The following is a 15,349-nucleotide window of genomic DNA, read 5'->3' as shown; positions in this document are numbered from 1 at the left end:
GAATTATAAACTTAGTTAACTTTATTTCTGTTTGCAACTATCATCCATCTGCAATACTGGCCCAATTTGCTTATCCCCCACTATTCCCCTTTTTTATTTTCTTCTCTGAAAGTGAAGGTCATGCTGCTGAGCCGGACCCACCACACATCTTCCTGCTCAAAAGATCAATTACAATATTCTTTTGACTATGTTCTTTTTGTCTACGCTCTCACTTTAAGTTCACTCATTGAACAGATACCCTTGTTCATGCCTTGTTCATGACTTAACCCCATTGTCACTGATATTACTTAACCTAGAGATCTCCACTCCCTCCCAAACCTCCCTCAGGCTTAACAAGCTTCTTTTTCACCTTCTCTTTTCTGATAGAGGATCTTCAACCTGAAATGTGAACTGTTTCTCTTCCTACAGTCCTGACACACAGCATTTCTAGTTTTTTTTAATATAACAAATGGACAGTTGCGGGCATGACAGACTAAATGATCTTCTGTACACATGTATCTAGGATACATTCCAAAGGCTATTCATCTTAAGGTAAAACAAAAATGTTGTTATACTCAGCAATAATGCATACGTAACAGATTTCCCCACTACAGCTTCAACAATGCACCCAGATTTAAGGCTCTGTATAAACAAAGGATTCACAGTTAGCATTGTAAACACGTTAATGGTTAAAGAATCAAACATTCTTCAATGATGAGTGATACTGAGACTCTAGTTAGGAGAAAGGTGTACAGTTAGCTAGAATCATGTTAAGGACTCTAAGTGATGTAGTAGTATAGTCAAGAAAGAAATCAGAACAGCCATAACGATTATAGCTGCAGTTTTCTCTGTGACCCTGTAACTCAATTTTAGTGGTTCTAGCTGTTCTATAATTCTAAATACTATTTCAGAAAAGTGCTGCTACTGGGCAAGTACTTCTCTCTAGAGGGCAGTTAACAGATTTCAAAAACAAAAGCTGTGCTGGGAACTACATTTGATATAAACAACAGAATAAAGCACAAATGTCTTGGCACATGCTGAAAGCTGCAACTTATGTTCCTAATGCTACAAACCACTCCATATGGAACAAATTATACTGTCAGTTTTACACTAATTCTATATTCTTCAAGCATCATGCACAAAGTCTTTAAACAAGAAATATACACATATATCAGGAATAAGAACATTTTTGTTCAATTCCTCCAAGGTAATATTCTCAGAATATTGGCCAGGCATTCACAACTGAGGTCAGTTTTCTCTCCATGAATCCTTGAAAATTTGGGATCAACCACTGGATAATCAACCAACAGTTGACTATCCAATGGCACAGGTAAATATGGAAAGAGAATCTGTCTTGCATCACTCTATCAAATATTCTAAATAAGCAAATATCAGTTTTGCAGAAGTTCAAATCTCACTTTTTTAAGAATTAAAAAAACTAATATTCAGATGAGACAGGAACAGTTTAATGTAGTATTCAGATAGCAAAGAAATAATTATATTCTAATTGTAACATGAATTGTAAATTATCTACATAAAAATGTGGAAACAAATTATCTCTCAAAATAGTTTAATTCTATACCAAGACAATTGCATAATGATGTCAAATAATTAGAAGTGAACAAAATACAATTCTTTTTCTCAGCCTTCTGGTATGAATATTCAAGACTAAAATATAGTTAATGATAGTTGCATGGCAAGCAAAATGATCATCATCTCAAGCAAAAGGATAGAAAAGTATAATTATTTAAAATTTTCTCTATGAAATGATATAATATGCACAATGGAAAAGAAAACTGTTTTTCCCCAAAACAATGTTGATGTGTTAACTGATCACACCTTGCAATTCTAAGTTCATTATGTGCTTTGGCTTCTGAATAGTGGGAGTAGGGACTGAAAATCAATGCTGGAAAAGAAATTATCCAAGATTATCAAAAGTAGCAATGTACAACAGAGAAGAATAATTCCAAGGTTGTACTTCAGTCAATGACCTCAGCTGCTTCTTCAGCTCCAGCAACATCACCATTACTGCTCTCGACTGGTTGATAAATTAATTCCACAGCTGCAGCTTTTGATACCAGTCCAGCTGCTTTCAGCTTTTCTTTATGTCGTTTCTTTTTGAGTTTCCTTCTCCTGTTTTTAGTTAACATTTCAGTTTTTGGCTTTTCAGAACATGTCAAAGTTTGTAAGATGTCAGTCTGTAAATCTGCTGGCTGCTGAAATTCTGTGTTTGTCTTTTCACAGAAGTCTTTATGCACCAAGCCCTTGAGTTTTCTTTTCCGCTTATGCTTTCTGTGGAATTTTTCTGCAGAATGCCTTTCTATAAATAAACAAATAGGTAATTTGTAATTCCTTTGATTTTCTATTGTCAAGAGAATCATCTAACAATACAGCACTGTACAGGCTTTCCAGCCAAACCAGACCATGCCAATGACAGTGCCTACCCAACTGGTCCCAATTCCCGATGTTCGGCACATATCCTTCTAAGTCATGCCCTCGGTGTACCTACCCAAGTGCTTCTTAAATGTTACTACTGTACCTGCCTCAACCACTTCCCCGGCTGCTCATTCCATATACTCACCACCTCTGCGTGACATTCACGTCCCTCACCCAGAATCTTTGCTCTCTGGGAAAAGACTTACTATCCACTTTATCCAAGACTCCCATAATCTTTAGTCACCCCTCATTCTCCTACGTTCCAAGGAATAGAAAACTATATTGGTTAACCTCACCCTGTAACTCAGCCCGTCTTGTCCTGGCAACATCCTAACATTCTATCCAAAAATTACTCAAGGTTAAAGCAAAATACAAAAAGTTGTGTGCACTTAATTACACCTATTTGTGAACTATAGTCTGAGAACACTGGAATTAAATAGTTTAAAATAATATTTTGGAAAATAAATTAGATTTACTGTTACACCAAAATACAGGAAAACTAGAGAAATGTGCACTTTATGAGCAGTTTACCCATAGGAAACTTTGATCTCATGCTCAGATTATCAATGGCCTTCTTTTCCATTATAACTTCATTACAGAGTAAGAGTAGATTTTAAGTGCAAAAAAAAATGACAAATCTAACTGTGAGTCCTCAAAGTTTGACTTTTACTTCTTGTAACACAAGGTACTATTACTTTGGTTGAAGGTATTTCAAGATCAAACCAACATTTACAAATTGAGAGGGGAAGACTTGAGAGGTTTGAGGGCAATTTTTTATTTAACACAATGGTGGTATGAACATGGAATGAGCTGCCAGAGGAAGTGATGATTCCTTTTAAAAGACAGTTGGATAGGCTTTGATTATGGAACTAACTTGGATGGGGCATATTTGTCAGTATGGATCAGTTGGACTGAAAGGCTTGTTTCCATGCTGCTTAACTCAATAGCTCTCTAAAAAAATTAACTTGCATTTGCAGCTCCAACAATTGTAAAATTGCCATCGATCACTTATTCTGAAACTAGCAGCAAGCAGAGATACTAGAGTGCAGAAATTTGATATCACTGTCAGTGACATTCTGATTCTTTGCACTTGCAGTCTTTTCAGGTCTATTCGAAGTAAGAGAGTTGTCCATTAAAGCGACTGAGATTTGTGGTTAGAAAACGTCTGGCTTTATTAAATGACAAACTAGATTTTTATCAAATTCAAAACATAATTACTGTTCAACAAACTGTCAGATCTTGAAAAGAATGAATTTTGGGGTCCTGCGCTCACTGAGATCACCTAAATGTAATTTTAAACTAATTTTTAACTTTTAAGTTAGTTTGCAATTTATCTTCCCATAATACCTTGTAAATGTTCCAGTCTCTTAATCCTACAAGTCTTAAAATGAAGTAAATTAATCAATTCAAGCATAACAACTTGATTCCTTATATTTTCTGTTCCATTCTGTTCCAGCTATTGAATATTGCATGCAAAGAAACATGCTGAGTGGGAATTATTCAAAGTAATTACTGAGCTTTCTTAATGTTGCACACCATCAGCTGGCATCTTATTTAAAAATTGTATAGTAGAAAGAAGAAACCACATGACAAAACTTTGGTTCATTTTAGTGGGCAAGTTTCTTTGAAGCATCAGCTGCAATCCCTTGATCTCAAACTAGGAAGTCCAGGCCTACCTTGCAGCCAAAGGCAAGAGCCCAAACTAATCAAGGAAACAATGACATGTTGCAAAGGACTGGACGTCATTGTGCTTGAAGCATATAATCAATTATTTCCTCCACCGTTCATTTCAACTCATCATTAGAGAAATAAACAATAACACAAGTGAGTCTGCAGATGCTAGAAAGAGGGGCCAACAGACACAAACTCAGCAGGTCAGGCAGAGAATACGCAGTCAATGAAGGCCAAGAGCCTTCATCAGGACTTAATGAAGACTATTTATTCCTCTTAATTGATTCTGCCTGATCTGCTGAGTTCTTCCAGCATTTTGCATATGTTTAGATATAAATTTGCCTAACATTGATTAGTTAAGGTTGACATCTCTTTAAAACTGCTCCTGGGGGAGAGGCAAATTGATGGGAAGAAAAGCTTACTACCTTCCGATTCTTCTTCACTTGATTCTTGAGGTTCATGCTGCTCATTTGATTCAGGTGCAGACTCTTTATATCCAGGAGGGGGCAGGCTTACTGTGTACACTTTCCTGCATTCAGGATCAATCTGTGCAGTACCTGTGGAAGATTTTATTTTAATATATACAAGACCACAATAGGCAGGCCATTCAGCCCATCAAGTCTGTTCCACCATTCCATCATGGCTGATTTATTATACCTTTCAGCCCCATTCTCCTGCCTTCTCTTTAACATTTCACACCCTGAATAATCAAGAAATCAACATCCACTCTAAATATACTCAATGACTTGACTTCCACAGCTGTCTGTGGCAAAGAATTCGACAGATTCACTACCCTCTGGCTGAATAAATTCCTTATCTCTGTCCTAAATGCACAGGAGGAGGAAACTGGAGATTCACAAACCAGTCCTCATCAGGGTCAGAGCTGGAGAAGGTCAGAAACTTTAAATTTCTCAGTGTAACTATTTCAGAGGATGTCCTGGGCCCAGCACACAAGTGTAGTTATGAAGAAAGCACGGCAGTGCCTCTACTTCTTTAGAAATTAGCAAAGATATGGCATGACATCCAAGACTTTGACAAGCTTCGAGAGATATACTGACGAGCTGCATCATGGCCCAGTATGAAAACACCAATGCTGTTGAATGGAAAAACCGACAAAATGTAGTGAACACAGCTCAGTCCATCATAGGTAAGCTCTCCTCACCACATTTACAAGGAGTGCTGTCTCAGAAAAGCAGCATCCATTATTAGTAAGGCTTCATCTTCTGCCTTCTTGAAAGGGAAGAAACATTTGCCATGAGCAAACACGAGGAAATCTGCAGATGCTGGAAATTCAAACAGCAACACACACAAAATGCTGGTAGAACACAGCAGGCTAGGCAGCATCTATAGGGAGAAGCGATGTCGACGTTTCGGGCCGAGACCCTTCGTCAGGACTAACCGAAAGGAAAGGAACATTTGCCATCCTCCTTTCATTTGGTCCATTAAAAATCTCAACCAGTACCCCAGCAATCTCTTCCCTAGCCTCCTGGAGCAGTCTGGATTACATTCCATTAGCCTTAGGGATTCATCCACCTTTAAGCCTGCTGAGGAATAAAGTACCTCCTCTTTATTTATGGAGACATGCACTAGGTTTTCACCTACACCTTCACTGAAATTTCCAAAAACAATGTCAGGTTTATTTGTAAATACTGCTGAGAAGTATGCTGGATTCTGGTTAATGGGGCCATCAGTTAATCAGGACGGCCACTTATTTGGGACAACTCTTAAAGAACAAAAGCTAATCAAAAAAAAAAGCAGAGATTCCCTTCATTTATTTGGGACACTATGTTGCTGAATTGAAACAAAAGACTGTAGCCAAACTGTTTTTAACTTGTGTTAGTCACGTGCACTTGTGTGACCATTGGACACTAAACAGTGCTTAGAGTAAACAGTTTTTAAATTGTGTTAGTTTTGTGTGTTTGTGTTTTTAAAAAAAGTGATTTTGGTCACTGATTGTTGGCGATAAATAAGCAACAAGACAATTCAGAACTGTTTTGTTCACTACAGTTTAAAGCATTCAGCTTGGAATTGCCAGAAATGGCTGGGAGTGAAATTGAAACAATTTCCTCACTTCAACAAGTTTGGAACCATGAAGAATTAAGGTATCAATAATTGTCTTGAATGTTTCAATGAAAATGAAGATTTGGAGGATACAACTGTTGAAAGCATTGTATGAAGGCAGTCCATTACCTGCACTAGGTGTCTGCGCTAATGTTGTTCATTTATGGTTAAAGGAACATGGCAGCGTACACTGGACAAATTCTTCTTTTGATAACTATTAGGAACCGATGCAGTTTTATGGTACTGTAGTAGTATTGGTAGTGTTCTAATTTGTTCTGCATTTCATTTAAATGCATACTTTTTTATTCATTTAAAAGGTAGTTTGTCTTTTTTTATACCTTTTCAACTATTTCCATGAAACTTCAGCTAATTGGGGCAGCCACTTAACTGGGCCAAAATGTACTGGTCCCAATGTATCCCAATTAACTAAAATCTTCTATTTATTTAGGATTACACTGCATGGTAATTCATATATCCTTACTGTGATCTACTTTACTCTGGTTGTTCTTTTGTCCTTAATATGCGTGTAGAACATCAAGCATCTACAGAAGGTGCAGCCTCAAGAGGACAATATTTATCATCATAGACCCCCCACTATCTAGGCCTTGCCATCTTAGCCTGTTCCACACCACTAGCTTCAAGAACAACTCATCTCCTTATCATTCAGTTCTTGAACCAAGCAGCAGCACCCTAATCACTACAGTTTAGCTCTATGAACAAATTGATTAATTTGCACCAAAATGGAATTGTTTTGTTGTGCTCTTACTTTTAAAAATGTGTATAATTGTGAATGTTGCTTATAAGATGCAATGTGCTTGTGATTTTACAAGACTTTCATTGCACCTGTGCATACATGTACTAATGCATACGACAAAAATCTTGATTTTGATTTGAACACATTCAGATTTACCTTGATCACAATAATTTTTGGATATGTGTTATAGTCTTCTCCATACTGCTATTTTAGAAGAAACTGAAGTAATTTCTCTGTCTGAAATTTTCTGTACTCTCACAGTAGTATCTAAACTCACTTGGCAGGTAAAAAACTGCTCACACTGATGCCACAGACCTGGCTGCCACTGCTGCTTTCTTGAGGTCATCTTCTTCACCCACACCCAATAGTATCTCAAATGGTCATTTTAATTTAAGAATAAAAAACTTAATTTTTCTTAAGGAAATGCACAGAACTCTGGAGGAACAGCAAGTCAGGCAGCGTCCATGGAGTGGAGTAAACAGTTGATGTTTCAGGCCTAAAATGACAGGACAAAAAGCAACCAATATTTACATAAAATTAGGTGCTATCTATAGAAGCAAATTGTCTCCAAGACCTAATCAGTGTAACAGTAGTAGGGAGGAGGCAGCATTACACAGCATTTTTCACGTTCATAGCATGTGTTGTTTTGAGGTGTAAAAGGTCATACCAGCCCTGTTTGATTTCTAAGTGCATTTTTTTTTTTTAAATTCAAAGTGCTGTGGCTTTGGCAGTGTAATGATTAAAGTCAAAGAACAGAGGCAAGAGTAAAATTAAGCGCAGGTATGGTCTTTCAACTTTAATCTTCATACTTGGCGAGCCAGGATGGTAGTGGTTAGGGCAGAGTTAGGCTCATCTTACAGGAAATGGCAAATCAGATAGACGCACAGTAACCCTGAGAACTACACTTGTGGGAAGTGGCCAGATGCAGTTCCTAGCTGGCCAAATTCAGTAACTGCAGTTCGACTCACTTCTAGATCATCAGGGATGGTGAAGGCATCACTGATAAGTTTCGGTGAGCTGGTCACATAAAAGATACAGGCAGTTGAGTGACCACCAGGGAAAGGTCAAGGGGGTAGGCAGATAGTGCAAGATTCCTCAAAGGCCATTCTCCTTGGAAAAAGTGTATACCATTTTGGAAACAGGGCGGGAGTTGGAATATGATAAAGAAGATGACCACTCAAGAGAAAGCAGCAGCAACCAGACCTGTGGCTCTGGCATTCAGCCGGGAAGAATGCTCCTAATCCATCTAGGTGGCTTCCAATCTACTGGCATAAACATCATTTTCTCATTTCAGTGATGTTTTTCTCCCTCCCTTCCCTCTCCTTCTATTCCCCACTCTGGACTCTTATCCCTTCTCACCTGCCTATTACCCCCTCCCATGCTCCTCCTTCTCTTCCTCCCCCAGTCTACTCTCTTCTATCAGATTTATTCTTCTCCACCCCTAATCTTTCCCACCTAACTATCACCTTCCAGCTAATTCTCCTTTGCCCTCTCCCTCCTCTTTTTTCTGGCATCTTCCCCCAGTCCTGAAGAAAGATCCCAGCCCAAAACGTCGACTGCTTCTTCATTTCCATAGATACTGCCTGACCTGCTGTGTTCCTTCAGCATTTGTATATGTTGCTCTGGATTTCCAGCAACTGGAGAATCTCCTGTGTATATGGAGGATCCTATGAGGAAGAGGGCAAAGCATGACCTCTTGTTGGGAAATGGATCACGATAAGTGACTGAGCTGTCATTGGGGACCTTTGGGATCAGTAACCACAATTTCATTAATTTCAAATGGAAAGGGACATATTTGATCCACAAGTTCAAAAATTCAAAGTATGTATGCAGTATACAATCCTGAAACTTGTCTTCCCCACAGACAACCACGAAACAAAGAATAAAGGTATAATTCTTTGTTTGGTGAAAAAGTTCTAAATTGAGATAATATGGTATATGGAGTTCCTGATGGACTGAAAGGCAAGTAAGGAACTCTGGATAATGAGAGATATTGAAGCTCTTGTCAGGGTAAAGGAGGCATGGGTCAGGAGCAATCTGCTGAGATCAAGGAGTTCAAGGGATGCAGGAGTATGCTTAAGAAGGCAATCAAAAGGGTAAAAAAGGGGCATGAAATATCTTCAGCAGAGAACATTTAAGGAAAATCCAAGATATATACAGGGAAAAGGGATAACTAGATAGAGTAGAGCGCCTGTTTTAATAGAATAAAAGGGCTATTTTTCACCTTAAATTGTTTCTGGGATTGTTAGAGCCTGCGATTTACAGTTTGGAAATCGTTTTCGAGTGATCCAGCGTTTTGCCGGGAAGCGAGTGCCTACTTGGACGGCCTCGATGCAAAGCAAGTTCAAGACGATGTGAGCCGATGTTCAACTCCATTCCGCCGTTTAAAGCGTCGAGGAAGACTGAGACATTGAGGCAAATGCAGAAGGCGAGCGAGTGTTTAGCGCCAACTGCCTGCCTTTTAATCGCTGCCAAAGAAGAGACTGTAAGTGGCCTATCACCATGTGGCTCAGTGTGTCAGGCAGGTAGGCCCCTCTGCCTCATGTGCTGTCCCTCTCTTTCAATGATTATCGGTGATATCATAGGATGGTACCATGGTTCTGTGTTTATGGATTAGACTACTGTGTTTATGAACTGTGGACTTTTTCAGACGTATGACTTTTATATTCTGTGTTCCTTTTCTGTTTTGTTGTGCGAGGAAGAGTGTTTGGGGTGAATGTTCTGTTAGTTTTTTGGGTGGGGGAGGGGTTGTTTTTTTTGGTGGGGTCGATGTTCTTGTTCAGTTTTGTGTAGGGGTGGATTTGATGATTCTCTCTGAATGAGAATCATGTTCTTTCTTTGTTTTGTGGCTATCTGGAGAAGAACACAATTCAGAGTTGTATATGGATACATGCTTTGATTAAAAATATTAACCTTTGAACCTCAAAGTCCAAAGTAGACATTTTTGGTGATAGGAACAAAGAGGTAAGAGCAGGGGAAGAAGAATTAACTAGAAGGTGACGCCAGGTAGGTGGGAAAAGTAAAGGGCTGGAGAAGAAGGAATCTGATTGAATGAATGGATATTTCTCCTATGGTTTTACCAAGCAAAAAGATATGAAGACTTTGGAACTTGAGTTGGTTGATGGGGCAAGTCTTGGTGTTAGTCCATTACATTAGAAGTGATCCTGAATGTCTTAAAACATTTGAAGATAAATTTCCCAGGCCTGATCAGATACATCTAAGAATTCTATGGGAATCTAGACAAGAAATTCCAAGAGCCCTGGCTTTTGTGTATGTATCATCTTTGTGATGTGTGATGTGTGAAATGCCAGGAGATTGGAGAATGGCTAATGTGCCTTTATTTGAAAGGGGCTGCAAAGAAAAATCTGGTAACGATAGATCAGGAAGCCTAATGTCTGTGGCAGTTAAGTTTTTAAGAGGAGATTCTGAGGGATAAGATATGGAAAGGCAGGGGTTGATTAGGATCAGTGTGTGGGAGGTTGAAAAGCTGAATCAAGCTTATAAGACATGAGACATTAAAGCATGATTTATACTTCTGCGTTGCATCTACTCCATACATACCGTGTACCCTAGGCCGTAAGGTGACGTGCACCTCCCCAAAAAACTCACTCAAGCGTCGCGACAACACAGACCGCAACAACTATGATTGGTAGTATCGCATTTCCTCCTACACATTTCCGGTTGCTTCTTCTCCACCACGTATGTACACTAATGCGAAATAGATGAACCAAATAGTCAATCTACCTGCTGACATGCGAAAATGTTTGAAATGCATTTCCCCATCCATGTCTCTCACGAAGAAACTTAACACAGTGGCATAGAAACCCCACCGCCAACTAGCATTTTGGCGCACACCAACGCTTGCTCGAAAAGGCGTAGAGCCTGTGCAGAAGTATAAATCAGACCTACAGCATAGCCTATACGCAGAAGTATAAATCAGCCTTAAGTTCTAACCAATAAGGTCAATGAGCGCAAAGCACTTGTTGTCCATACAGACCTCAGCAAATCCTTGGTAAGATGCTATGGAAAGTTAGATCACATGGGAGGCAGGAAAGATAATGAAATGTAAACAGAATTTGCTTGATGGTTGGAAGCAGAGTCATGGTGGAAGGCTGTTTTGCAGACTGGAGGTTCACAACTAGTGGGCTGGTGCTAGACCCATTGCTAACTGTCATGATGTGGGTGAGAATGTGCAAGGCATGGTTAGGAGGTCTGTAGATGACACTAAAATAGGTAGTGTCAGACTGTGAAGATGGTCATCAGGATTTACAGAGGGGCCTTGGTCAGCTATGTAGGTGGGACAAGGAATGTCACGTTCAGGGAAGTGTAAGGTGTTCCATTTCAGGAAGACAAATGAGGGGAGGACTTCCACTTTAAATACTAGAACCCTGAACAGTGTTAGTTCCTGAAAACTATTATTGCAGGTAGACAGGATGGCAAAGGCAACTTTTGGCATGCTGGCCTTTATTAGTCAGGACATTCAGAACAGAAATTGGGACGCTCTGTTGATGTTGTACAAGATGTTGGCGAGCTGAATGTTGTGTTCAGTTTTGGTCACGCTCCTACAGAAAACATGCCATTAAGCTTGCTAAATTGCAGAGAAGATTTATGACAATGTTGCCAGGTCTGCAGGAAGTATGCAGACAGATGAGCAGATTGGTATACTTTATTCATTGGAACATAAAAGAATGAGGGGTGATCTTATGGAGGTGTATAAAAACATGGAAGGCATAGTGATTGTGCAGTCTTTTTCCCCCTAGGTTGGGGAATCAAGTACTCAAGGACATAGGGTAGGGTGAGAGGGGTGAGGTTTCATGTACACTGAGGGGCAACTTTTTCTCTCAGAGGTGGTCCGTATATGGAAGGTGTTGCCAGAGGAAGTGGATAAAGCAGGTACGTTAACAATATTTCAAGGGATATGGGGCAAAACACAGGAAAATGGGACTAACTAAGTTGCAAATCTTGGTCAGCAAGGAACAGTCATGCTCAGCGGCCTGTTTCCATGGTCCACGCTATCTAATTGGCTTGAAAGATGTCGCGGTATTACTGGAGCACTGTGAATTCGCACAATTACAAGATACATTAACACTGTTGTTTAACTAGAGATCTGGCATGAGTCAGATGTAGTGTGGATGCATGTTCAAACTGTTACCTTTTGTTTCCGTAGATTTGTTTCTCTCCAGTTCCCTCTTCTCTTGCTTTGTGCTTGATTTTTTGGTTGGGGCTTCATTTGTCTTTTCTTCAAGAGGTGATGAAAAATACAACTTCTGTAAAACCTTTTGCTTGAATACTGCAGAGATTCAAGAAAAAAAAATAAACATTCAACAAAAAGGGCGAACTTAAAGATATCAGAAGATAGTAACTTTTGGGGGGAAAACAAACAAGAATCTAAGTACCATTATTTGACGTCAGTTATTTGTTACAATGGGATCACTTCTGTAACAGGTTATACTAAACTGGAAGGGAACTAACATCATTGCAGTGAGGATTGCTGACACTATCCGGGGTTTGGGGGGGGGGGGGTAAACTAATTTGGCAGGGGGCTGGAAAAAGCAATAACATTGTGGTGGAGAATAAATCAAATATAGAGTCAATCAAACAAGTGAAATAGTCAAGGAAGACAAAAACAGTTTGCGGAGCACGTGGGAATAGGCAGGCTCACTGCATTTATTATTAACAAAAAGAAGTAAAGTCAATGAACTTTCAGCATGGACCATATTTCTTCAGGTAAACTGAATCTGACATTGGCTTAACAGAAAAGGCCAGAGAATGTTAGTGTATGTTACACCTCAGACTGGAGGCCTGTGATTAATGGTGTGCTGCAGGGAAAGGTGCTGGGTCTGTTGTTGGTTGTTACCTATATCAATGATCTGCATGATAATGCTGTAAACTGAAGCAGCAAATTTGTGGATGACACCTCTATTGGGAGTATAGCGGACAAACGGGGAAGGCTATATTAGAATAGAGATCCATTAATTTCTTGAAAGTGGCTAAGTACAGCTCTAACACCATATACAAGTTTGCTGATGACACCACTGTTGTGGACCGTATCAAAGGGAGTAATGAATCAGCATACAGGAGGGAAATTGAAAACTTGGCTGAGTGGCGTAATAACAACCTTTCACTCTATGTCAATAAGACCAAAGAACTGACTGCAGACCTCAGGAGAGGGAAACCAGAGGTCCATAAGCCAGTAATCCTCAGAGGTGGAGAAGGTCAGAAACTTTAAATTCCTTTAATATCTCAGAGGACCAGTCCTGGACCTATCATAGAAACGTTATAGCAAAGAAAGCACGACAGTGCCTCTACTTCCTTAGGAGTCTGTATACATTTGGCAAGTCATTGAAAACATTGGCAAACATCTATAGTTGTGCGGTGGGAAGTGTGCTGACTGGCTGTATTACGGCCTGGTATGGGAACACCAATGCCTTTCGAGTGACAAATCCAACAAAAGATAGTAGATTCAGCCCAGTACATCACAAATAAAACCATCCCAACCATTGAGCACAGCTACATGGAATATTGCTGTAGAAAAGCAGCATCCAAAGATCCTCACCACTCAGGCCATGCTCTTTTCTCACTGCTGCCATCAAGTAGAAAGTACAAGTGCCTCAGGACTCACAGCACCAGGTTTAAGAACTGTTACTACCCTTCATCCATCAGGCTTTTGGACAAAAGGCACAAATTACCTACACTAATTTAAGGACTCTTTTATCTTGTTAGTTCATGCTCATTATTTATTACTAATGATTTATATTTGCATTTGCAATCTGTTTACAGTTGCACCTGATATTTACAGATATTGTTCTATAGATTTGCTAAATATGCCCACAGAAAAAAAGAATCTCAGGGTTGTAGGTGGTAACATACATGTACTCTGATAATAGCTTTTACTTTGAACTTTGAGGCTGCTGCAAGGGTGATTTACCTTTTAGAGTGTTTCCAGTACACTTTGGTTTTATCATTTTGGTCACAAACAGAAATAGGCCCTTTGGCCCATGATATTGTGCAGAATAAACTACGGTAAATTTGTAATCAAGTGCCCAGCTAATCTCTCTGTCCACATAATGTTCACAACCTTCCATTTCTTCCAGACTGATGTGCCCAAGAGCCTTTTGAAAACCTGTATCATATCTGGCTCCACTACCATCCCACTAACACATTCCAGGCACCCAACACTATATAAAAAAAAATCTACCCTACACATCTCCTTTGAATTTTCCCAATCTCACTTTAAATGCATGCTCTCTAGTATTACACATTTCAATCTCTGGGAAAAGATACCGGCTGTCTAATTGATCTAGTCAAACATTACCCTATAACTTTCCATGAGGCGTCCCCTCAGCCTCCGCCACTTGAGAAAACACCTCAACTTTCTATGCAACTCTTATCACCTTGTCCACATTCTGTCATTGCTTTCACTTATACTACTTCAGTGCATGTTGTAATGTGTGGATAGCAATCAAAACAGAGTATTTCAGCGTAACTTAATACGTGACAATAATAAAACAATTTACAAATCATTCGAAATCCAGTAAATGTATAACACCGTGCCAGTTAGTAGGTAATTGTAAATTGTTCTGTGTTTAAGCAGGTAGGTTGCCGGCGGTGCGACTCGTTGGGTCGGTAAGGACCTGTTCCGTGCTGCATCTTGAAATGAATAAAAATCAAGACAGCTGAGAGCAGCTTCCAAATCCACTATCTCGCCGCAGGACGGATAAGGGACGCAAAAACATTACCTGGAAGATGCTCTTCCAGCCACACATCACAAACAGAAGAAAATCTGCAGATGCTGGAAATCTGCCTTGGAAATGTGTCCATGTTCCTTCACCATCCATGGATCAAAATCCCGGAAATCTCTTCCTGCAAGGTTAAGTGCTGAGCTCAACCCATGAAACCCACATCCCTTGAATGAATAAACCTCAGCGACCTGATCTCTCCGTCTTCTATCAGCCCACCAGGCGGGAAGTTTCCGCTGTTCCTCCGGTGACTCACCTCGCTTTCTCTCCACCATCATCGTCTGCCCGACCATTGGATTAAATCCTATACAAACGCCACAACGTGCATCTTCTCTATTAATACACACACAGGATCCAACTGAAGGGAGCCGGCATGATCAGACCGACTGATTAACGTACACCGGCGGAAGGAACATACGGCGCATGCGTAATTGTGTGCGTCCGCTGCCGCGTCCGGCCGGCGGTGGCTAGTTGATGCGCATGCGCACTCCGCGCAAATGCGGTATACCCGGCTGGCAGGGAATCAGAATCGGGTTTATTATCACCGGCATGTGATGTGAAATTTGTTAACTTAGCAGCAGCAGTTCAATACAATACATAATATAGAAGAGAGAGAAAATAAATAAATAAATAAGTAGATCAATTACATATATTAAATAGATTTTTTAAAATGTGCAAAAACAGAAAAATTGTATATATTTTTAAAAAT

At 39.8% G+C, this 15,349-nt stretch overlaps 1 protein-coding gene across 1 annotated transcript; it reads right to left on the bottom strand.

The window, feature by feature from the left end:
• Positions 1-1,423: 1,423 nt before the first annotated feature.
• Positions 1,424-15,075, bottom strand: erich1 (glutamate rich 1). Its single transcript, XM_073056774.1, has 4 exons — positions 14,897-15,075; positions 12,054-12,191; positions 4,512-4,643; positions 1,424-2,299 (listed from the first exon to the last, which is right to left on the bottom strand). The coding sequence occupies exons 1-4, from the start codon at positions 14,931-14,933 to the stop codon at positions 1,959-1,961; spliced, it is 648 nt and encodes a 215-aa protein (XP_072912875.1). The 5' UTR covers positions 14,934-15,075; the 3' UTR covers positions 1,424-1,958.
• Positions 15,076-15,349: the final 274 nt, after the last annotated feature.

This window comes from Hemitrygon akajei, chromosome 9, assembly GCF_048418815.1.
Source record: "Hemitrygon akajei chromosome 9, sHemAka1.3, whole genome shotgun sequence".
Classification (NCBI taxonomy): Eukaryota; Metazoa; Chordata; class Chondrichthyes; order Myliobatiformes; family Dasyatidae; genus Hemitrygon; species Hemitrygon akajei.
Note: the sequence above shows the minus strand (reverse complement) of the source record. Positions and strands in the feature narration are given on the sequence as shown.

What these genes read in the sequence shown, in the direction of transcription:
- erich1 (XM_073056774.1), bottom strand. Translation starts at nt 14,933, where the DNA reads ATGGTCGGGCAGACGATGATGGTGGAGAGAAAGCGAG. An exon ending in GATGGTGGAGAGAAAGCGAG is followed by an intron (nt 12,192 to 14,896) that starts GTGAGTCACCGG and finishes GAATCTCTGCAG; the next exon opens with TATTCAAGCAAAAGGTTTTA. An exon ending in AAGTGAAGAAGAATCGGAAG is followed by an intron (nt 2,300 to 4,511) that starts GTAGTAAGCTTT and finishes GTTTATTTATAG; the next exon opens with AAAGGCATTCTGCAGAAAAA.